Source organism: Coregonus lavaretus (genome assembly GCF_964263955.1).
Source record: "Coregonus lavaretus genome assembly, contig: HAP1_SCAFFOLD_274, whole genome shotgun sequence".
Taxonomy (NCBI): Eukaryota; Metazoa; Chordata; class Actinopteri; order Salmoniformes; family Salmonidae; genus Coregonus; species Coregonus lavaretus.
Window position 1 is genome coordinate 549,355 of NW_028167064.1, and position 25,511 is coordinate 574,865.

The following is a 25,511-nucleotide window of genomic DNA, read 5'->3' on the forward strand; positions in this document are numbered from 1 at the left end:
TTGACCAAGACCTGCTGTTGTATAGACTAAAACAGGTTGGTTTAAGTGTTGATGCATTGGATTGGTTCCAAAACTACCTTTCTGACAGAACACAGTGTATAGCACAGGAGGGTATGAAATCCAAGGCTTACGAAAGGAGTTCCCCAGGGCTCAACTTTAGGTCCGAACCTTTTTACACTGTATATAAATGATCTAGGGAAGACTGTTGACTCTGCAAATCTCCATCTGTATGCTGATGACACAATTATTTATTCTAGCGCATCTAATATTGAGAAGGCTTTTCAGGACTTGGCTTTTGATGTTATTCAAAGGCAGTTTTGAATTGAAACGTGTGCTTAATGCAAGGAAAACAAAATGTTTGTTTTTCTCTTCTCTGAAAGTAGACAGATGGAGTCACTTGCAGATTTAAACTCTAAAAGGCCAGCATATTGATAGGCTCACCTCCTATAAATATCTTGGGATCTGGTTCGATGAAAAGCTGAATTTTAAACAGCACGTTGATAACTTGACCAAGAAACTGAAGTTGAAATTGTGTTTCTGTTTTAGGAACAAATCTTGCTTTTCAATGTTAGCCAGAAAGGATCTTGTTCAAGGCACTTTATCAGTGCTGGATTATGGTGATAGTGTTTATATGCAGGCCTCAGCAAGTACCTTAACTCTGGACACAGTTTATCATGGGGCGTTAAGATGTATTACAAATGCCAGATCACTCACCCGTCACTGTGATGTGTATGCTGCAATGGACCTCTCTCTCCACCAGGAGGCTAAAGCACTGGTACACTCGCGGACAAAGCATTGATAGGACAACTCCCTTTGTATCTCCGTTCCTTACTGACCAGATCAGTCACTCAAAACAGTCTTCGTTCACAGTCGCTGCTGTCCTTGTCTTTTCCTAAGGCTAGAACTGAGATGGGGAAACAATATTTTCCCCATAATGCCCCTTCATCCTGGAACATGCTTCAAAAGATATTAAAGTTAGTGTCCTCGCTGGTTTCTAAGACTCTGATCGACGACACTGTCTGGAACTTGTGACACTGTCTTTTGTGTGTAATTTTGTATTTTTCTGTAATATTTTATGTACACACTGCTATTTCCTTGTTTTGCCTTCTTGCCAGGTCGCCCTCGCAAAATAGTTTTTTTTAACTGGTTAAATAAATAAAACAATATTTATAGATACCGTTGACCATTACATTCTCATTCAAAAGGTTGACTGAAATAGGCCTGGATCAGGCTTCTTGCAAGTGGTTTTAAAATGATCTGTCAGACAGGACTCAACGTGTGATCTCTGATGGTGTTAAGTGTATTTTCCTGGATATTACAAAAGGTGTACCGCAGGGGTCGGTACTGGGACCTGTTCACTTTACTATTTAGATCAATAATATTGGTCTATCTGTTTAAAATGTATAATATTAATCTGTATGTAGACAACACTTATGTATGGCATTGACCAAACTGTAGACCAGGGCTATGTTAGAGCTGCAAGCTGACCTTGTTACCTTACAGAAAGCCCTGGTTGGTTTAAAACGTCAGAAAGCCCTGGTTGGTTTAAAACGTCAGAAAGCCCTGGTTGGTTTAAAACGTCAGAAAGCCCTGGTTGGTTTAAAACGTCAGAAAGCCCTGGTTGGTTTAAAACGTCAGAAAGCCCTGGTTGGTTTAAAACGTCAGAAAGCCCTGGTTGGTTTAAAACGTCAGAAAGCCCTGGTTGGTTTAAAACGTCAGAAAGCCCTGGTTGGTTTAAAACGTCAGAAAGCCCTGGTTGGTTTAAAACGCCAGAAAGCCCTGGTTGGTTTAAAACGGGTACTTAATGTGGGCAAGACTAAATACATGTTGTTCTCTAGTTCTCGCAGGAATGTTTCAGATGGACTACATATTTATTCATTGGATGGTTCTCCCATCGATCGGGTTCCCAAGTTATTTGTGCATTCTGTTGGTGAGTCTGTGTTGCTAGCTAGCTGCAAGCAGTGTCTGTTTACCTATTAGCTAACGTTAGCTAACAGTCGATCAATATTATAATAATACTTTTAGCAAAAATGTTTATTTTCATTTTACAATCTGTAGAAACAATGAGAATAGAAAGGTTCAGAACTTTTGTAAAACATCACAGTACAGTTGAAATATATATGGCAAATAGAAATCCAATATGGATGGTGTTAAGAGATAGATGGGAGGTGTTGAATAGAGTTGAAGGATGGGACTAATAACAACTAACAACTAATAACAACAAGATAACTAATGTAAAGCATACTGTGTCCATAATAAGTACATAGGTTATAGGTTGAGAGCTTTTGTGAAAGAGCACAGTTAGAAAGATATGGCATATAGAAGCAAACCGGATGGACATCATGAAAATGATCGGAGGAAGTTCAGGAGTAAAAACAAACAAAATCTAATTATTGTAAAATTGACTGTGTCCATAAAATGTATATAGTATGTATGGGCTGGAAGTAGAGGCCTAAGCGTTGTTGTTCACTAGTTTACTCCAATTAGGGAAGGGGTCGTGGGGTTGGAAAGTAAAAAAGGGAAATATATTTTAAAAAAGGAAATGTATATACACTGCTCAAAAAAAAATACCGTAGGATCAATATGTTAGAGGACCCTATACCGTAGGATCAATATGTTAGGGGACCCTATACCGTAGGATCAATATGTTAGAGGACCCTATACCGTAGGATCAATATGTTAGGGGACCCTGTACCGTAGGATCAATATGTTAGGGGACCCTATACCGTAGGATCAATATGTTAGAGGACCCTATACCGTAGGATCAATATGTTAGAGGACCCTATACCGTAGGATCAATATGCTAGGGGACCCTATACCGTAGGATCAATATGTTAGAGGACCCTATACCGTAGGATCAATATGTTAGGGGACCCTATACCGTAGGATCAATATGTTAGAGGACCCTATACCGTAGGATCAATATGTTAGAGGACCCTATACCGTAGGATCAATATGTTAGGGGACCCTATACCGTAGGATCAATATGTTAGAGGACCCTATACCGTAGGATCAATATGTTAGGGGACCCTGTACCGTAGGATCAATATGTTAGGGGACCCTATACCGTAGGATCAATATGTTAGAGGACCCTATACCGTAGGATCAATATGTTAGAGGACCCTATACCGTAGGATCAATATGTTAGGGGACCCTATACCGTAGGATCAATATGTTAGGGGACCCTATACCGTAGGATCAATATGTTAGGGGACCCTATACCGTAGGATCAATATGTTAGGGGACCCTATACCGTAGGATCAATATGTTAGGGGACCCTATACCGTAGGATCAATATGTTAGGGGACCCTATACCGTAGGATCAATATGTTAGAGGACCCTATACCGTAGGATCAATATGTTAGGGGACCCTATACCGTAGGATCAATATGTTAGGGGACCCTATACCGTAGGATCAATATGTTAGGGGACCCTATACCGTAGGATCAATATGTTAGGGGACCCTATACCGTAGGATCAATATGTTAGAGGACCCTATACCGTAGGATCAATATGTTAGAGGACCCTATACCGTAGGATCAATATGTTAGGGGACCCTATACCGTAGGATCAATATGTTAGGGGACCCTATACCGTAGGATCAATATGTTAGGGGACCCTATACCGTAGGATCAATATGTTAGGGGACCCTATACCGTAGGATCAATATGTTAGGGGACCCTGTACCGTAGGATCAATATGTTAGAGGACCCTATACCGTAGGATCAATGTGTTAGAGGACCCTATACCGTAGGATCAATATGTTAGAGGACGCTATACCGTAGGATCAATATGTTAGGGGACCCTATACCGTAGGATCAATATGTTAGAGGACCCTATACCGTAGGATCAATATGTTAGAGGACCCTATACCGTAGGATCAATATGTTAGAGGACCCTATACCGTAGGATCAATATGTTAGGGGACCCTATACCGTAGGATCAATATGTTAGAGGACCCTATACCGTAGGATCAATATGTTAGAGGACCCTATACCGTAGGATCAATATGTTAGGGGACCCTATACCGTAGGATCAATATGTTAGGGGACCCTATACCGGAGGATCAATATGTTACCCTATACCGTAGGATCAATATGTTACCCTATACCGTAGGATCAATATGTTAGAGGACCCTATACCGTAGGATCAATATGTTAGGGGACCCTATACCGTAGGATCAATATGTTAGGGGACCCTATACCGTAGGATCAATATGTTAGAGGACCCTATACCGTAGGATCAATATGTTAGGGGACCCTATACCGTAGGATCAATATGTTAGAGGACCCTATACCGTAGGATCAATATGTTAGGGGACCCTATACCATAGGATCAATATGTTAGGGGACCCTATACCATAGGATCAATATGTTAGAGGACCCTATACCGTAGGATCAATATGTTAGGGGACCCTATACCGTAGGATCAATATGTTAGGGGACCCTATACTGTAGGATCAATATGTTAGAGGACCCTATACCGTAGGATCAATATGTTAGGGGACCCTATACCGTAGGATCAATATGTTAGGGGACCCTATACCGTAGGATCAATATGTTAGGGGACCCTATACCGTAGGATCAATATGTTAGAGGACCCTATACCGTAGGATCAATATGTTAGAGGACCCTATACCGTAGGATCAATATGTTAGAGGACCCTATACCGTAGGATCAATATGTTAGGGGACCCTATACCGTAGGATCAATATGTTAGGGGACCCTATACCGTAGGATCAATATGTTAGGGGACCCTATACCGTAGGATCAATATGTTAGGGGACCCTATACCGTAGGATCAATATGTTAGGGGAACCTATACCGTAGGATCAATATGTTAGGGGACCCTATACCGTAGGATCAATATGTTAGGGGACCCTATACCGTAGGATCAATATGTTAGGGGACCCTATACCGTAGGATCAATATGTTAGGGGACCCTATACCGTAGGATCAATATGTTAGAGGACCCTATACCGTAGGATCAATATGTTAGAGGACCCTATACCGTAGGATCAATATGTTAGGGGACCCTATACCGTAGGATCAATATGTTAGAGGACCCTATACCGTAGGATCAATATGTTAGAGGACCCTATACCGTAGGATCAATATGTTAGGGGACCCTATACCGTAGGATCAATATGTTAGAGGACCCTATACCGTAGGATCAATATGTTAGGGGACCCTGTACCGTAGGATCAATATGTTAGGGGACCCTATACCGTAGGATCAATATGTTAGAGGACCCTATACCGTAGGATCAATATGTTAGAGGACCCTATACCGTAGGATCAATATGTTAGGGGACCCTATACCGTAGGATCAATATGTTAGGGGACCCTATACCGTAGGATCAATATGTTAGGGGACCCTATACCGTAGGATCAATATGTTAGGGGACCCTATACCGTAGGATCAATATGTTAGGGGACCCTATACCGTAGGATCAATATGTTAGAGGACCCTATACCGTAGGATCAATATGTTAGGGGACCCTATACCGTAGGATCAATATGTTAGGGGACCCTATACCATAGGATCAATATGTTAGGGGACCCTATACCATAGGATCAATATGTTAGAGGACCCTATACCGTAGGATCAATATGTTAGGGGACCCTATACCGTAGGATCAATATGTTAGGGGACCCTATACTGTAGGATCAATATGTTAGAGGACCCTATACCGTAGGATCAATATGTTAGGGGACCCTATACCGTAGGATCAATATGTTAGGGGACCCTATACCGTAGGATCAATATGTTAGGGGACCCTATACCGTAGGATCAATATGTTAGAGGACCCTATACCGTAGGATCAATATGTTAGAGGACCCTATACCGTAGGATCAATATGTTAGAGGACCCTATACCGTAGGATCAATATGTTAGGGGACCCTATACCGTAGGATCAATATGTTAGGGGACCCTATACCGTAGGATCAATATGTTAGGGGACCCTATACCGTAGGATCAATATGTTAGGGGACCCTATACCGTAGGATCAATATGTTAGGGGAACCTATACCGTAGGATCAATATGTTAGGGGACCCTATACCGTAGGATCAATATGTTAGGGGACCCTATACCGTAGGATCAATATGTTAGGGGACCCTATACCGTAGGATCAATATGTTAGGGGACCCTATACCGTAGGATCAATATGTTAGAGGACCCTATACCGTAGGATCAATATGTTAGAGGACCCTATACCGTAGGATCAATATGTTAGGGGACCCTATACCGTAGGATCAATATGTTAGAGGACCCTATACCGTAGGATCAATATGTTAGAGGACCCTATACCGTAGGATCAATATGTTAGGGGACCCTATACCGTAGGATCAATATGTTAGAGGACCCTATACCGTAGGATCAATATGTTAGGGGACCCTGTACCGTAGGATCAATATGTTAGGGGACCCTATACCGTAGGATCAATATGTTAGAGGACCCTATACCGTAGGATCAATATGTTAGAGGACCCTATACCGTAGGATCAATATGTTAGGGGACCCTATACCGTAGGATCAATATGTTAGGGGACCCTATACCGTAGGATCAATATGTTAGGGGACCCTATACCGTAGGATCAATATGTTAGGGGACCCTATACCGTAGGATCAATATGTTAGGGGACCCTATACCGTAGGATCAATATGTTAGAGGACCCTATACCGTAGGATCAATATGTTAGGGGACCCTATACCGTAGGATCAATATGTTAGGGGACCCTATACCGTAGGATCAATATGTTAGGGGACCCTATACCGTAGGATCAATATGTTAGGGGACCCTATACCGTAGGATCAATATGTTAGAGGACCCTATACCGTAGGATCAATATGTTAGAGGACCCTATACCGTAGGATCAATATGTTAGGGGACCCTATACCGTAGGATCAATATGTTAGAGGACCCTATACCGTAGGATCAATATGTTAGAGGACCCTATACCGTAGGATCAATATGTTAGGGGACCCTATACCGTAGGATCAATATGTTAGAGGACCCTATACCGTAGGATCAATATGTTAGGGGACCCTGTACCGTAGGATCAATATGTTAGGGGACCCTATACCGTAGGATCAATATGTTAGAGGACCCTATACCGTAGGATCAATATGTTAGAGGACCCTATACCGTAGGATCAATATGTTAGGGGACCCTATACCGTAGGGTCAATATGTTAGGGGACCCTATACCGTAGGATCAATATGTTAGGGGACCCTATACCGTAGGATCAATATGTTAGGGGACCCTATACCGTAGGATCAATATGTTAGGGGACCCTATACCGTAGGATCAATATGTTAGAGGACCCTATACCGTAGGATCAATATGTTAGAGGACCCTATACCGTAGGATCAATATGTTAGGGGACCCTATACCGTAGGATCAATATGTTAGAGGACCCTATACCGTAGGATCAATATGTTAGAGGACCCTATACCGTAGGATCAATATGTTAGGGGACCCTATACCGTAGGATCAATATGTTAGAGGACCCTATACCGTAGGATCAATATGTTAGGGGACCCTATACCGTAGGATCAATATGTTAGGGGACCCTATACCGTAGGATCAATATGTTAGGGGACCCTATACCGTAGGATCAATATGTTAGGGGACCCTGTACCGTAGGATCAATATGTTAGAGGACCCTATACCGTAGGATCAATGTGTTAGAGGACCCTATACCGTAGGGTCAATATGTTAGGGGACCCTATACCGTAGGATCAATATGTTAGAGGACCCTATACCGTAGGATCAATATGTTAGGGGACCCTATACCGTAGGATCAATATGTTAGAGGACCCTATACCGTAGGATCAATATGTTAGGGGACCCTATACCGTAGGATCAATATGTTAGGGGACCCTATACCGTAGGATCAATATGTTAGGGGACCCTATACCGTAGGATCAATATGTTAGGGGACCCTATACCGCAGGATCAATATGTTAGGGGACCCTATACCGTAGGATCAATATGTTAGAGGACGCTATACCGTAGGATCAATATGTTAGGGGACCCTATACCGTAGGATCAATATGTTAGAGGACCCTATACCGTAGGATCAATATGTTAGAGGACCCTATACCGTAGGATCAATATGTTAGAGGACCCTATACCGTAGGATCAATATGTTAGGGGACCCTATACCGTAGGATCAATATGTTAGAGGACCCTATACCGTAGGATCAATATGTTAGAGGACCCTATACCGTAGGATCAATATGTTAGGGGACCCTATACCGTAGGATCAATATGTTAGGGGACCCTATACCGGAGGATCAATATGTTACCCTATACCGTAGGATCAATATGTTACCCTATACCGTAGGATCAATATGTTAGAGGACCCTATACCGTAGGATCAATATGTTAGGGGACCCTATACCGTAGGATCAATATGTTAGGGGACCCTATACCGTAGGATCAATATGTTAGAGGACCCTATACCGTAGGATCAATATGTTAGGGGACCCTATACCGTAGGATCAATATGTTAGAGGACCCTATACCGTAGGATCAATATGTTAGGGGACCCTATACCATAGGATCAATATGTTAGGGGACCCTATACCATAGGATCAATATGTTAGAGGACCCTATACCGTAGGATCAATATGTTAGGGGACCCTATACCGTAGGATCAATATGTTAGGGGACCCTATACTGTAGGATCAATATGTTAGAGGACCCTATACCGTAGGATCAATATGTTAGGGGACCCTATACCGTAGGATCAATATGTTAGGGGACCCTATACCGTAGGATCAATATGTTAGGGGACCCTATACCGTAGGATCAATATGTTAGAGGACCCTATACCGTAGGATCAATATGTTAGAGGACCCTATACCGTAGGATCAATATGTTAGGGGACCCTATACCGTAGGATCAATATGTTAGGGGACCCTATACCGTAGGATCAATATGTTAGAGGACCCTATACCGTAGGATCAATATGTTAGGGGACCCTATACCGTAGGATCAATATGTTAGAGGACCCTATACCGTAGGATCAATATGTTAGGGGACCCTATACCGTAGGATCAATATGTTAGGGGACCCTATACCGTAGGATCAATATGTTAGGGGACCCTATACCGTAGGATCAATATGTTAGGGGACCCTATACCGTAGGATCAATATGTTAGGGGACCCTATACCGTAGGATCAATATGTTAGAGGACCCTATACCGTAGGATCAATATGTTAGAGGACCCTATACCGTAGGATCAATATGTTAGGGGACCCTATACCGTAGGATCAATATGTTAGAGGACCCTATACCGGAGGATCAATATGTTAGAGGACCCTATACCGTAGGATCAATATGTTAGGGGACCCTATACCGTAGGATCAATATGTTAGAGGACCCTATACCGTAGGATCAATATGTTAGAGGACCCTATACCGTAGGATCAATATGTTAGGGGACCCTATACCGTAGGATCAATATGTTAGGGGACCCTATACCGTAGGATCAATATGTTAGGGGACCCTATACCGTAGGATCAATATTTTAGGGGACCCTATACCGTAGGATCAATATGTTAGGGGACCCTATACCGTAGGATCAATATGTTAGAGGACCCTATACCGGAGGATCAATATGTTAGAGGACCCTATACCGTAGGATCAATATGTTAGGGGACCCTATACCGTAGGATCAATATGTTAGAGGACCCTATACCGTAGGATCAATATGTTAGGGGACCCTATACCGTAGGATCAATATGTTAGGGGACCCTATACCGTAGGATCAATATGTTAGGGGACCCTATACCGTAGGATCAATATGTTAGGGGACCCTATACCGTAGGATCAATATGTTAGAGGACCCTATACCGGAGGATCAATATGTTAGAGGACCCTATACCGGAGGATCAATATGTTAGAGGACCCTATACCGTAGGATCAATATGTTAGGGGACCCTATACCGTAGGATCAATATGTTAGAGGACCCTATACCGGAGGATCAATATGTTAGAGGACCCTATACCGTAGGATCAATATGTTAGGGGACCCTATACCGTAGGATCAATATGTTAGAGGACCCTATACCGTAGAATCAATATGTTAGGGGACCCTATACCGTAGGATCAATATGTTAGGGGACCCTATACCGTAGGATCAATATGTTAGAGGACCCTATACCGTAGGATCAATATGTTAGGGGACCCTATACCGTAGGATCAATATGTTAGGGGACCTTATACCGTAGGATCAATATGTTAGGGGACCCTATACCGTAGGATCAATATGTTAGGGGACCCTATACCGTAGGATCAATATGTTAGGGGACCCTATACCGTAGGATCAATATGTTAGAGGACCCTATACCGTAGGATCAATATGTTAGAGGACCCTATACCGTAGGATCAATATGTTAGGGGACCCTATACCGTAGGATCAATATGTTAGGGGACCCTATACCGTAGGATCAATATGTTAGGGGACCCTATACCGTAGAATCAATATGTTAGGGGACCCTATACCGTAGGATCAATATGTTAGGGGACCCTATACCGTAGGATCAATATGTTAGGGGACCCTATACCGTAGGATCAATATGTTAGGGGACCCTATACCGTAGAATCAATATGTTAGGGGACCCTATACCGTAGGATCAATATGTTAGGGGACCCTATACCGTAGGATCAATATGTTAGGGGACCCTATACCGTAGGATCAATATGTTAGAGGACCCTATACCGTAGGATCAATATGTTAGGGGACCCTATACCGTAGGATCAATATGTTAGGGGACCCTATACCGTAGGATCAATATGTTAGAGGACGCTATACCGTAGGATCAATATGTTAGGGGACCCTATACCGTAGGATCAATATGTTAGAGGACCCTATACCGTAGGATCAATATGTTAGAGGACCCTATACCGTAGGATCAATATGTTAGAGGACCCTATACCGTAGGATCAATATGTTAGAGGACCCTATACCGTAGGATCAATATGTTAGAGGACCCTATACCGTAGGATCAATATGTTAGGGGACCCTATACCGTAGGATCAATATGTTAGAGGACCCTATACCGTAGGATCAATATGTTAGGGGACCCTATACCGTAGGATCAATATGTTAGGGGACCCTATACCGTAGGATCAATATGTTAGAGGACCCTATACCGTAGGATCAATATGTTAGGGGACCCTATACCGAAGGATCAATATGTTAGGGGACCCTATACCGTAGGATCAATATGTTAGGGGACCCTATACCGTAGGATCAATATGTTAGGGGACCCTATACCGTAGGATCAATATGTTAGAGGACCCTATACCGTAGGATCAATATGTTAGGGGACCCTATACCGTAGGATCAATATGTTAGGGGACCCTATACCGTAGGATCAATATGTTAGAGGACCCTATACCGTAGGATCAATATGTTAGGGGACCCTATACCGTAGGATCAATATGTTAGAGGACCCTATACCGTAGGATCAATATGTTAGGGGACCCTATACCGTAGGATCAATATGTTAGGGGACCCTATACCGTAGGATCAATATGTTAGGGGACCCTATACCGTAGGATCAATATGTTAGGGGACCCTATACCGTAGGATCAATATGTTAGGGGACCCTATACCGTAGGATCAATATGTTAGAGGACCCTATACCGTAGGATCAATATATTAGAGGACCCTATACCGTAGGATCAATATGTTAGGGGACCCTATACCGTAGGATCAATATGTTAGAGGACCCTATACCGGAGGATCAATATGTTAGAGGACCCTATACCGTAGGATCAATATGTTAGGGGACCCTATACCGTAGGATCAATATGTTAGGGGACCCTATACCGTAGGATCAATATGTTAGGGGACCCTATACCGTAGGATCAATATGTTAGGGGACCCTATACCGTAGGATCAATATGTTAGAGGACCCTATACCGTAGGATCAATATGTTAGAGGACCCTATACCGTAGGATCAATATGTTAGGGGACCCTATACCGTAGGATCAATATGTTAGAGGACCCTATACCGGAGGATCAATATGTTAGAGGACCCTATACCGTAGGATCAATATGTTAGGGGACCCTATACCGTAGGATCAATATGTTAGGGGACCCTATACCGTAGGATCAATATGTTAGGGGACCCTATACCGTAGGATCAATATGTTAGGGGACCCTATACCGTAGGATCAATATGTTAGGGGACCCTATACCGTAGGATCAATATGTTAGAGGACCCTATACCGGAGGATCAATATGTTAGAGGACCCTATACCGTAGGATCAATATGTTAGGGGACCCTATACCGTAGGATCAATATGTTAGAGGACCATATACCGTAGGATCAATATGTTAGGGGACCCTATACCGTAGGATCAATATGTTAGGGGACCCTATACCGTAGGATCAATATGTTAGGGGACCCTATACCGTAGGATCAATATGTTAGGGGACCCTATACCGTAGGATCAATATGTTAGAGGACCCTATACCGGAGGATCAATATGTTAGAGGACCCTATACCGGAGGATCAATATGTTAGAGGACCCTATACCGTAGGATCAATATGTTAGGGGACCCTATACCGTAGGATCAATATGTTAGAGGACCCTATACCGGAGGATCAATATGTTAGAGGACCCTATACCGTAGGATCAATATGTTAGGGGACCCTATACCGTAGGATCAATATGTTAGAGGACCCTATACCGTAGAATCAATATGTTAGGGGACCCTATACCGTAGGATCAATATGTTAGGGGACCCTATACCGTAGGATCAATATGTTAGAGGACCCTATACCGTAGGATCAATATGTTAGGGGACCCTATACCGTAGGATCAATATGTTAGGGGACCCTATACCGTAGGATCAATAGGTTAGGGGACCCTATACCGTAGGATCAATATGTTAGGGGACCCTATACCGTAGGATCAATATGTTAGGGGACCCTATACCGTAGGATCAATATGTTAGAGGACCCTATACCGTAGGATCAATATGTTAGAGGACCCTATACCGTAGGATCAATATGTTAGGGGACCCTATACCGTAGGATCAATATGTTAGGGGACCCTATACCGTAGGATCAATATGTTAGGGGACCCTATACCGTAGAATCAATATGTTAGGGGACCCTATACCGTAGGATCAATATGTTAGGGGACCCTATACCGTAGGATCAATATGTTAGGGGACCCTATACCGTAGGATCAATATGTTAGAGGACCCTATACCGTAGGATCAATATGTTAGGGGACCCTATACCGTAGGATCAATATGTTAGGGGACCCTAACAGGTACTGAGGAGATCCATTCTGTTACTTGTTATTCATATCAATGTAAACGGACGTCTCGCGCTTGGTGGAATGCGTTACCACGTGATGTTGCCAGGTCGGCAGCAGACAGCTGCCTCTGCATAGCCCGTCCTGGGGCAAGGGTGGAGCCCGTCCTGGGGCAAGGGTGGAGCCCGTCCTGGGGCAAGGGTGGAGCCCGTCCTGGGGCAAGGGTGGAGCCCGTCCTGGGGCAAGGGTGGAGCCCGCTGAGGTATGGTGGAGCCACTGGGCAGCACAATGCAATGCACCCTGGACTGAAGAGGCAGACTAATATAAATATAATATAAATGTGGTGGACCCTCTGTTAAATTACACATTTCTCGAGGTGGGAATATTGCAAAAAATATGATCAATGGCTCATTCGAGAGAAGACAGCCTCCGGCCAGTGTTGCGATCTAAAAGTCGTATTCCTATTAACTTCCAGTGTAGTGAGAGCGGCTTTATCGCAATGGTACATCATACTGGCTGCATTTCTGCCTGTTTGAACAGCAATAGCACATGATACAGAGAATGGATAGAACATCGCTCAGAGTTGCACAAAAACTATATAACATTCAAAATAGGTGACTCGTTCCTTTAATATGACCTTAATGAATTATAAATAAACCATATCTCTTCAGCGGGAAGGTACTCGTTTGGATTGTAAACTAAGGCCAAGCTTTAATTGATTAAGAGACAGCTTCACTCGCTAGCTGTGCGTGGCGTTGGTGGCGTCACAGGCATGCGAACTGAGGTGTAGGTTGGTTGTTTACATGTTAGCACATCGATTAACTTTTTACTTGTTTTGATTACATAATTGCTTCAAAATTCACCAAAAGTGATGTTAGCTGACAAAGATGATCTCATTAGAACAAAACGTATAAGATCTCATAAGCCTGTGTTTACCACTGACCTTATTTTCGGCCTTTAACCAGAAACTCAAAAAAAAAAAAAACATTCATTGTCTCATCGCCTTGTTTTTTTTTTTTTTTTTTTTTTTGTCATTTAGCAGACGCTCTTATCCAGAGCGATTTACATGAGCAATTAGGGTTAAGTGCCTTGCTTAAGGGCACATCGCCCAACGAGCCATGAGCGGAGTTAGCCTCTGTTAGCGGAGTTAGCCTCTGTTAGCCTCTGTTAGCGGAGTTAGCATCTGTTAGTGCCTACAAAAAGAGCTACTATTTCTCTCTATTGAAACCAGAACCTAGTTACTGTTGGGTTTTTGAGACTATACTCTGTCCACCTCCTCTCTCCTGTCCCAGGTGTTGGGTTATATTGCTAAAGGATCATTTGGTCCCATTCTGAAGGTGAAGGACAAGGCCAAGCAGAAAACCTACGCTGTCAAGGTAACCCTCCAATAGCACTTTACACATGTAACATACACTACATTAACAACAGGATGTGGACACCTGCTCGTCAAACATCTCATTCCAGAATCATGGGCATTAATATGGAGTTGGTCCCCCCCTTTGCTGCTATAACAGCCTCCACTCTTCTGGGAAGGCTTTCCACTAGATGTTGGAACATTGCTGCAGGGACTTGCTTCCATTCAGCCACAAGAGCATTAGTGAGGTCGGGCACTGATGTTGGGCGATTAGGCCTGGCTCGCAGTCGGCGTTCCAATTCATCCCAAATGTGTTCGATGGGGTTGAGGTCAGGGCTCTGTGCAGGCCAGTCAAGTTCTTCCACACCGATCTCGACAAACCATTTCTGTATGGACCTCGCTTTGTGCACAGGGGCATTGGTGGCATAGTGGTCTAAGGCACTGCATCGCAGTGCTAGCTGTGCCACTAGAGATCCTGGTTCGAATCCAGGCTCTGTCGTAGCCGGCCGCGACCGGGAGACCCATGGGGCGGCGCACAACTGGCCCAGGGTCGTCCAGGGTAGGGGAGGGAATGGCCGGCAGGGATGTAGCTCAGTTGGTAGAGCATGGCGTTTGCAACGCCAAGGTTGTGGGTTCGATTCCCACGGGGGGCCAGTATGAAAAATAAAAAAATAATGTATGCACTCACTTAACTGGATAAGAGCGTCTGCTAAATGACTAAAATGTAAATGTATATGTCATGCTGAAACAGGAAAGGGTCTTCCCCAAACTGTTGCCACAAAGTTGGAAGAACAGAGTAGTCTAGAATGTCATTGTATGCTTTAGCGTTAAGATTTCCCTTCACTGGAACTAAGGGGCCTAGCCCGAACCATGAAAAACAGCCCCAGACCATTATTCCTCCTCCACCAAACTTTACAGTTGGCACTATGCATTGGGGCAGGTAGGGTTTTCCTGGCATCCGCCAAACCCAGATTCGTCTGTTGGACTGCCAGATGATGAAGCGTGATTCATCACTCCAGAGAACGTGTTTCCACTGCTCCAGAGTCCAATGGTGGTGAGCTTTACACCACTCCACCCGACGCTTGGCATTGCGCATGGTGATCTGAGGCTTGTGTGCGGCTGCTCGGCCATGGAAACCCATTTCATGAAGCTCCCGACTAATAGTTATTGTGCTGACGTTGCTTCCAGAGGCAGTTTGGAACTCGATAGTGAGTGTTGCAACCGAGGACTGACGATTTTTACGCACTTCAGCACTCGGCGGTCCCGTTCTGTGAGCTTGTGTGGCCTACCACTTCGCGGCTGAGCCGTTGTTGCTCCTAGACGTTTCCACTTCACAATAACAGCACTTACAGTTGACCGGGGCAGCTCTAGCAGGGCAGACATTTTATGAAATGAGTTGTTGGAAAGGTGGCATCCTATGACGGTGCCACGTTGAAAGTCACTGAGCTCTTCAGTACGGGCCATTCTACTGCCAATGTTTGTCTATGGAGAATGCATGTGTGCTCAGTTTTATACATGTGGTCCTCTGTAGCTCAGCTGGTAGAGCACGGCGCTTGTAACGCCAAGGTAGTGGGTTCGATCCCCGGGACCACCCATACACAAAAATGTATGCACGCATGACTGTAAGTCGCTTTGGATAAAAGCGTCTGCTAAATGGCATATTATTATTATTTATTATTATTATACACCTGTCAGCAACGTGTGTGGCTGAAATAGCTGAATCCACTAATTTGAAGGGGTGTCCACATACTTTTGTATATATATATATATATATAGTGTATATAGTGTATTTGTATATATATATATAGTGTATTTGTGTATATATATATATATATATAGTGTATATAGTGTATTTGTATATATATATATATATATATATATATATATAGTGTATATAGTGTATTTGTGTATATATATATAGTGTATATAGTGTATTTGTGTATATATATATATATATATATATATATATATATATATATATATATATATATATATATATATATATATATATATATATAGTGTATATAGTGTATTTGTGTATATATATATAGTGTATATAGTGTATTTATATATATATAGTGTATATAGTGTATTTGTATATATATATATATATATATATATATATATATATATATATATATATAGTGTATATAGTGTATTTGTATATATATATATAGTGTATATAGTGTATTTGTATATATATATATATAGTGTTATAGTGTATTTGTATATATATATATATATATATAGTGTATATAGTGTATTTGTATATATATATAGTGTTATAGTGTTTTTGTATATATATATATAGTGTTATAGTGTATTTGTGTATATATATATATATAGTGTATTTGTATATATATATAGTGTTATAGTGTTTTTGTATATATATATATAGTGTATATGTGCGGACGAGCTGACCTAGCTGAATATGATAACTGGTCTGTCGATGATTAGAATCCCTTGTGTATGTCGTCCCTCAGATCATCAGTCAATGTGTGTCTGTTCTCAGGTCATCCCTAAGTCAGAGATCCTGAGGCTGGGCGTTCTGGAACAGTCTAAAGAAGAGGTTATAGTACAGGTGAGTGAGTGAGAGGGAGAGGTCGTGGGTCAGAGAGAGGTCGTGGGTCAGGGAGAGGTCGTGGGTCAGGGAGAGGTCGTGGGTCAGGGAGAGGTCGTGGGTCAGGGAGAGGTCGTGGGTCAGGGAGAGGTCGTGGGTCAGGGAGAGGGAGAGGTCGTGGGTCAGGGAGAGGGAGAGGTCGTGGGTCAGGGAGAGGTCGTGGGTCAGGGAGAGGGAGAGGTCGTGGGTCAGAGAGAGGTCGTGGGTCAGGGAGAGGTCGTGGGTCAGGGAGAGGTCGTGGGTCAGGGAGAGGTCGTGGGTCAGGGAGAGGTCGTGGGTCAGGGAGAGGTCGTGGGTCAGGGAGAGGTCGTGGGTCAGGGAGAGGTCGTGGGTCAGGGAGAGGGAGAGGTCGTGGGTCAGAGAGAGGTCGTGGGTCAGGGAGAGGGAGAGGTCGTGGGTCAGAGAGAGGTCGTGGGTCAGGGAGAGGTCGTGGGTCAGAGAGAGGTCGTGGGTCAGGGAGAGGTCGTGGGTCAGGGAGAGGGAGAGGTCGTTCTCTACAGGTGGGTCAGAGAGAGAGGGAGGGATGCTGTACAATGTGACAGGGCTGTGACTAACTAGTGGTTTAGACAGGGCTGTGGCTAACTAGTGGTTTAGACAGGGCCGTGACTAACTAGTGGTTTAGACAGGGCCGTGACTAACTAGTGGTTTAGACAGGGCCGTGACTAACTAGTGGTTTAGACAGGGCTGTGACTAACTAGTGGTTTAGACAGGGCCGTGACTAACTAGTGGTTTAGACAGGGCCGTGACTAACTAGTGGTTTAGACAGGGCCGTGACTAACTAGTGGTTTAGACAGGGCTGTGACTAACTAGTGGTTTAGACAGGGCTGTGACTAACTAGTGGTTTAGACAGGGCCGTGACTAACTAGTGGTTTAGACAGGGCTGTGACTAACTAGTGGTTTAGACAGGGCCGTGACTAACTAGTGGTTTAGACAGGGCCGTGACTAGCTAGTGGTTTAGACAGGGCCGTGACTAACTAGTGGTTTAGACAGGGCCGTGACTAGCTAGTGGTTTAGACAGGGCCGTGACTAACTAGTGGTTTAGACAGGGCCGTGACTAACTAGTGGTTTAGACAGGGCTGTGACTAACTAGTGGTTTAGACAGGGCTGTGACTAGCTATACACACTGTTATAGTGGTTTAGACAGGGCTGTGACTAACTAGTGGTTTAGACAGGGCTGTGACTAACTAGTGGTTTAGACAGGGCTGTGACTAACTAGTGGTTTAGACAGGGCTGTGACTAACTAGTGGTTTAGACAGGGCCGTGACTAACTAGTGGTTTAGACAGGGCCGTGACTAACTAGTGGTTTAGACAGGGCTGTGACTAACTAGTGGTTTAGACAGGGCCGTGACTAACTAGTGGTTTAGACAGGGCCGTGACTAACTAGTGGTTTAGACAGGGCTGTGACTAGCTAGTGGTTTAGACAGGGCTGTGACTAGCTAGTGGTTTAGACAGGGCCGTGACTAACTAGTGGTTTAGACAGGGCTGTGACTAACTAGTGGTTTAGACAGGGCTGTGACTAACTAGTGGTTTAGACAGGGCTGTGACTAGCTAGTGGTTTAGACAGGGCTGTGACTAGCTAGTGGTTTAGACAGGGCTGTGACTAACTAGTGGTTTAGACAGGGCTGTGACTAACTAGTGGTTTAGACAGGGCTGTGACTAACTAGTGGTTTAGACAGGGCTGTGACTAACTAGTGGTTTAGACAGGGCTGTGACTAACTAGTGGTTTAGACAGGGCTGTGACTAACTATACACACTGTTATAGTGGTTTAGAAAGGGCTGTGACTAGCTAGTGGTTTAGACAGGGCTGTGACTAACTAGTGGTTTAGACAGGGCTGTGACTAGCTAGTGGTTTAGACAGGGCTGTGACTAACTAGTGGTTTAGACAGGGCTGTGACTAACTAGTGGTTTAGACAGGGCTGTGACTAACTAGTGGTTTAGACAGGGCTGTGACTAACTAGTGGTTTAGACAGGGCTGTGACTAACTAGTGGTTTAGACAGGGCTGTGACTAGCTAGTGGTTTAGACAGGGCTGTGACTAGCTAGTGGTTTAGACAGGGCTGTGACTAACTAGTGGTTTAGACAGGGCTGTGACTAACTATACACACTGTTATAGTGGTTTAGAAAGGGCTGTGACTAGCTAGTGGTTTAGACAGGGCTGTGACTAACTAGTGGTTTAGACAGGGCTGTGACTAGCTAGTGGTTTAGACAGGGATGTGACTAACTAGTGGTTTAGACAGGGCTGTGACTAACTAGTGGTTTAGACAGGGCTGTGACTAGCTAGTGGTTTAGACAGGGCCGTGACTAACTAGTAGTTTAGACAGGGCTGTGACTAGCTAGTGGTTTAGACAGGGCTTTGACTAACTAGTGGTTTAGACAGGGCCGTGACTAACTAGTGGTTTAGACAGGGCTGTGGCTAACTAGTGGTTTAGACAGGGCTGTGACTAACTAGTGGTTTAGACAGGGCTGTGACTAACTAGTGGTTTAGACAGGGCTGTGACTAACTAGTGGTTTAGATAGGGCTGTGACTAACTAGTGGTTTAGACAGGGCTGTGACTAACTAGTGGTTTAGACAGGGCTGTGACTAACTAGTGGTTTAGACAGGGATGTGACTAGCTAGTGGTTTAGACAGGGCTTTGACTAACTAGTGGTTTAGACAGGGCTGTGACTAGCTAGTGGTTTAGACAGGGCTTTGACTAACTAGTGGTTTAGACAGGGCTGTGACTAACTAGTGGTTTAGATAGGGCTGTGACTAACTAGTGGTTTAGACAGGGCTGTGACTAACTAGTGGTTTAGACAGGGCTGTGACTAACTAGTGGTTTAGACAGGGATGTGACTAGCTAGTGGTTTAGACAGGGCTTTGACTAACTAGTGGTTTAGAAAGGGCTGTGACTAGCTAGTGGTTTAGACAGGGCTGTGACTAACTAGTGGTTTAGACAGGGATGTGACTAGCTAGTGGTTTAGACAGGGCTTTGACTAACTAGTGGTTTAGACAGGGCTGTGACTAGCTAGTGGTTTAGACAGGGCCGTGACTAACTAGTAGTTTAGACAGGGCTGTGACTAGCTAGTGGTTTAGACAGGGCTTTGACTAACTAGTGGTTTAGACAGGGCCGTGACTAACTAGTGGTTTAGACAGGGCTGTGGCTAACTAGTGGTTTAGACAGGGCTGTGACTAACTAGTGGTTTAGACAGGGCTGTGACTAACTAGTGGTTTAGACAGGGCTGTGACTAACTAGTGGTTTAGATAGGGCTGTGACTAACTAGTGGTTTAGACAGGGCTGTGACTAACTAGTGGTTTAGACAGGGCTGTGACTAACTAGTGGTTTAGACAGGGCTGTGACTAACTAGTGGTTTAGACAGGGCTGTGACTAACTAGTGGTTTAGACAGGGCCGTGACTAGCTAGTGGTTTAGACAGGGCTGTGACTAACTATACACACTGTTATAGTGGTTTAGACAGGGCTGTGACTAACTAGTGGTTTAGACAGGGCTGCGACTAACTAGTGGTTTAGACAGGGATGTGACTAACTAGTGGTTTAGACAGGGCTGTGACTAGCTAGTGGTTTAGACAGGGCTGTAACTAGCTAGTGGTTTAGACAGGGCTGTGACTAACTAGTGGTTTAGACAGGGCTGTGACTAACTAGTGGTTTAGACAGGGCTGTGACTAACTAGTGGTTTAGATAGGGCTGTGACTAGCTACTGGTTTAGACAGGGCTGTGACTAGCTAGTGGTTTAGACAGGGCTGTGGCTAACTAGTGGTTTAGACAGGGCTGTGACTAACTAGTGGTTTAGACAGGGATGTGACTAGCTAGTGGTTTAGACAGGGCTGTGACTAACTAGTGGTTTAGACAGGGCTGTGACTAGCTAGTGGTTTAGACAGGGCTGTGACTAACTAGTGGTTTAGACAGGGCTGTGACTAACTAGTGGTTTAGACAGGGCTGTGACTAACTAGTGGTTTAGATAGGGCTGTGACTAGCTACTGGTTTAGACAGGGCTGTGACTAGCTAGTGGTTTAGACAGGGCTGTGGCTAACTAGTGGTTTAGACAGGGCTGTGACTAACTAGTGGTTTAGACAGGGATGTGACTAACTAGTGGTTTAGACAGGGCTGTGACTAACTAGTGGTTTAGACAGGGATGTGACTAACTAGTGGTTTAGACAGGGCTGGAAAATTACTGAGGATAATAGTGGACGATATTGCCACTCCTATTTGTCATATCTTCAATTTAAGCCTACTAGAAATCGATTATAATCTGCTGATGGAAAAACGTATGTGTTATGGCTTTACACCCCCTGCTATACTGTGGATACAGAGTTACCTGTCTAACAGAACACAGAGGGTGTTCTTTAATGGAAGCCTCTCCAACATAATCCAGGTAGAATCAGGAATTCCCCAGGGCAGCTGTCTAGGCCCCTTACTTTTTTCAATCTTTACTAACGACATGCCACTGGCTTTGAGTAAAGCCAGTGTGTTTATGTATGCGGATGACTCAACTCTATACATGTCAGCTATTACAGCGAGTGAAATCACTGCAACAGTTAACAAAGAGTTGCAGTTAGTTTCAGAATGGGTGGCAAGGAATAAGTTCATCCGAAATATTTCAAAAACTAAAAGCATTGTATTTGGGACAAACCATTCACTAAACCCTAAACCTCAACTACATCTCGTAATGAATAATGTGCAAGTTGAGGTGACTAAACTGCTTGGAGTAACCCTGGATTGTAAACTGTCATGGTCAAAACATGTTGATACAACAGTAGCTAAGACGGGGAGAAGTCTGTCCATAATAAAGCGCTGCTCTGCATTCTTAACAACACTATCAACAAGGCAGGTCCTACAGGCCCTAGTTTTGTCGCACCTGGACTACTGTTCAGTCGTGTGGTCAGGTGCCACAAAGAGGGATTTAAGAAAATTGCAATTGGTTCAGAACAGGGCAGCACGGCTGGCCCTTAAATGTACACGGAGAGCTAACATTAATAATATGCATGTAAATCTCTCTTGGTTCAAAGTGGAGGAGAGATTGACTTCATCACTACTTGTTTTTGTAAGAAGTATTGACAAGCTGTATGTATCGAGCTGTCTGTTTAAACTACTGGCACACAGCTCAGACACCCATGCATACCCCACAAGACATGCCACCAGAGGTCTCTTCACAGTCCCCAAGTCCAGAACAGACTATGGGAGGAGCACAGTACTACATAGAGCCATGACTACATGGAACTCTATTCCACATCAGGTAACTGATATAAGCAGTAGAATCAGATTTTTAAAAAACATAAAAATACACCTTATGGAACAGCGGGGACTGTGAAGAGACACACACACAGGTACATACACACATACATATAGACACTCACTCTACACACACGTACACATGGATGTTGTATTGTAAATATGTGATAGTGGAGTAGTGGCCTGAGGGAACACACTAAATGTATTGGGTAAAATGTTATGAAATATCATGTAATATTTTTTATTTTAATATAATTGTCTTAATGTTGCTGGACCCCAGGAAGAGTAGCTGCTGCCTTGGCAGGAACTAATGGGGATCCATAATAAACCCCAGGAAGAGTAGCTGCTGCCTTGGCAGGAACTAATGGGGATCCATAATAAACCCCAGGAAGAGTAGCTGCTGCCTTGGCAGGAACTAATGGGGATCCATAATAAACCCCAGGAAGAGTAGCTGCTGCCTCGGCAGGAACTAATGGGGATCCATAATAAACCCCAGGAAGAGTAGCTGCTGCCTTGGCAGGAACTAATGGGGATCCATAATAAACCCCAGGAAGAGTAGCTGCTGCCTTGGCAGGAACTAATGGGGATCCATAATAAACCCCAGGAAGAGTAGCTGCTGCCTTGGCAGGAACTAATGGGGATCCATAATAAACCCCAGGAAGAGTAGCTGCTGCCTTGGCAGGAACTAATGGGGATCCATAATAAACCCCAGGAAGAGTAGCTGCTGCCTTGGCAGGAACTAATGGGGATCCATAATAAACCCCAGGAAGAGTAGCTGCTGCCTTTGCAGGAACTAATGGGGATCCATAATAAACCCCAGGAAGAGTAGCTGCTGCCTTGGCAGGAACTAATGGGGATCCATAATAAACCCCAGGAAGAGTAGCTTCTGCCTTGGCAGGAACTAATGGGGATCCATAATAAACCCCAGGAAGAGTAGCTGCTGCCTTGGCAGGAACTAATGGGGATCCATAATAAACCCCAGGAAGAGTAGCTGCTGCCTTTGCAGGAACTAATGGGGATCCTTAATAAATAAATACAAACGGTGGTATGGTGGCTTACACTCAGCTCAGACTTAGAAACATTAGCTAGGTGGATCACAACACCTGAGACCCGGTAACCACTGCTGTAACCTTTAACCCCTGGCCTGACCCTGGTTGACCCCTAGTGTCACTCAGGCTAATCTTGTGTGGACAGATACTGCATGTAAACTTCAAGGCTCAAGTAGAATTATGTGATTAGCAGTTGGTTTTGGGTTTTCGTCATTGATTATTTGGACGAGTCAGGATTGGTCGAAGGACTGTGGGCTCTCCTTCTCTGTGGCCGACGTGATTAAGACATTTAAGCATGTTAACCCCCGCAAGGCTGCCGGCCCAGACGGCATCCCTAGCCGCGTCCTCAGAGCATGCGCAGACCAGCTGGCTGGTGTGTTCATGGACATATTCAATCTCTCCCTGTCCCAGTCTGCTGTCCCCACATGCTTCAAGATGGCCACCATTGTTCCTGTACCCAAGAAAGCAAAGGTAACTGAACTAAATGACTATCGCCCCATAGCACTCACCTCTGTCATCATGAAGTGCTTTGAGAGAGTAGTCAAGGATCATATCACCTCTACCTTACCTGTCACCCTAGACCCACTACAATTTGCATACCGCCCCAATAGATCCCCAGACGATGCAATCGCCATCACACTGCACACTGCCCTATCCCATCTGGACAAGAGGAACACCTACGTAAGAATGCTGTTCATTGACTACAGCTCAGCATTCAACACCATAGTACCCTCCAAGCTCATCATTAAGCTCGGGGCCCTGGGTCTGAACCCCGCCCTGTGCAACTGGATCCTGGACTTCCTGACGGGCCGCCCCCAGGTGGTGAATGTAGGAAACAACACCTCCACTTCGCTGATCCTAAACACTGGGGCCCCAGAAGGGTGCGTGCTCAGCCCCCTCCTGTACTCCCTGTTCAACCATGACTGCGTGGCCAAGCACGCATCCAACCCAATCATCAAGTTTGCAGACGACACAACAGTAGTAGGCTTGATTACCAACAATGACGAGACAGCCTACAGGGAGGAGGTGAGGGCTCTGGGAGTGTGGTTTCAGGAAAATAACCTCTCACTCAACGTCAACAAAACAAAGGAGATGATCGTGGACTTCAGGAAACAGCAGAGGGTGCACCCCCCTATCCACATCGACGGGACCGCAGTGGAGAAGGTGGAAAGCTTCAAGTTCCTTGGCGTACACATCACTGACAAACTGAAATAGTCCACCCACGCAGACAGTGTGGTGAAGAAGGCGCGAGAGAGCCTCTTCAACCTCAGGAGGCTGAAGGAATTTGGCTTGGCACCTAAAACCCTCACAAACTTTTACAGAATCACAATTGAGAGCATCCTGTCGGGCTGTATCGCCGCCTCGTACGGCAACTGCACCGCCCGCAACCGCAGGGTTCTCCAGAGGGTGGTGCGGTCTGCCAAACGCATTGCCAGGGGCAAACTACCCACCCTCCAAGACACCTACAGCACCCGATGTCACAGGAAGGCCAAAAAGATCATCAAGGACATCAACCACCCGAGCCACTGCCTGTTCACCCCGCTATCATCCAGAAGGCGAGATCAGTACAGGTGCATCAACGCTGGGACCGAGAGAATGAAAAACAGCTTCTATCTCAAGGCCATCAGACTGTTAAATAGCCATCACTAGCACATTGCCTATTGAAATTACTGGCCACTTTAAGAAATGGAACACTAGTCACTTTAATAATGTTTACATATCTTGCATTATTCATCTCATATGTATATACTGTATTCTATAATACTCTACTGTATCTTAGTCCATGCCACTCTGTCATTGCTTGTCCATATATGTATATATTCTTAATTCCATTCCTTACTTAGATTTGTGTGTATTGGGTATATGTTGTGAAATTGTTAGATACTACTTGTTAGATATTACTGCACTGTTGGAGCTAGAAGCACAAGCATTTCGCTACACCCACAATAACATCTGCTAAACACGTGTA

General features: G+C 44.4%; 1 protein-coding gene across 1 annotated transcript in view; it reads left to right on the top strand.

The window, feature by feature from the left end:
* Window positions 1-25,511, top strand: part of LOC311113927 (uncharacterized protein) — an 89,046-nt gene that overhangs the window by 33,276 nt on the left and 30,259 nt on the right. Inside the window, exons 3-4 of the mRNA XM_084189202.1 lie at window positions 14,587-14,670; window positions 17,161-17,229. Coding sequence (XP_084045328.1) covers window positions 14,587-14,670; window positions 17,161-17,229 — 153 coding nt within the window. The remainder of the gene's footprint in view (window positions 1-14,586; window positions 14,671-17,160; window positions 17,230-25,511) is intronic.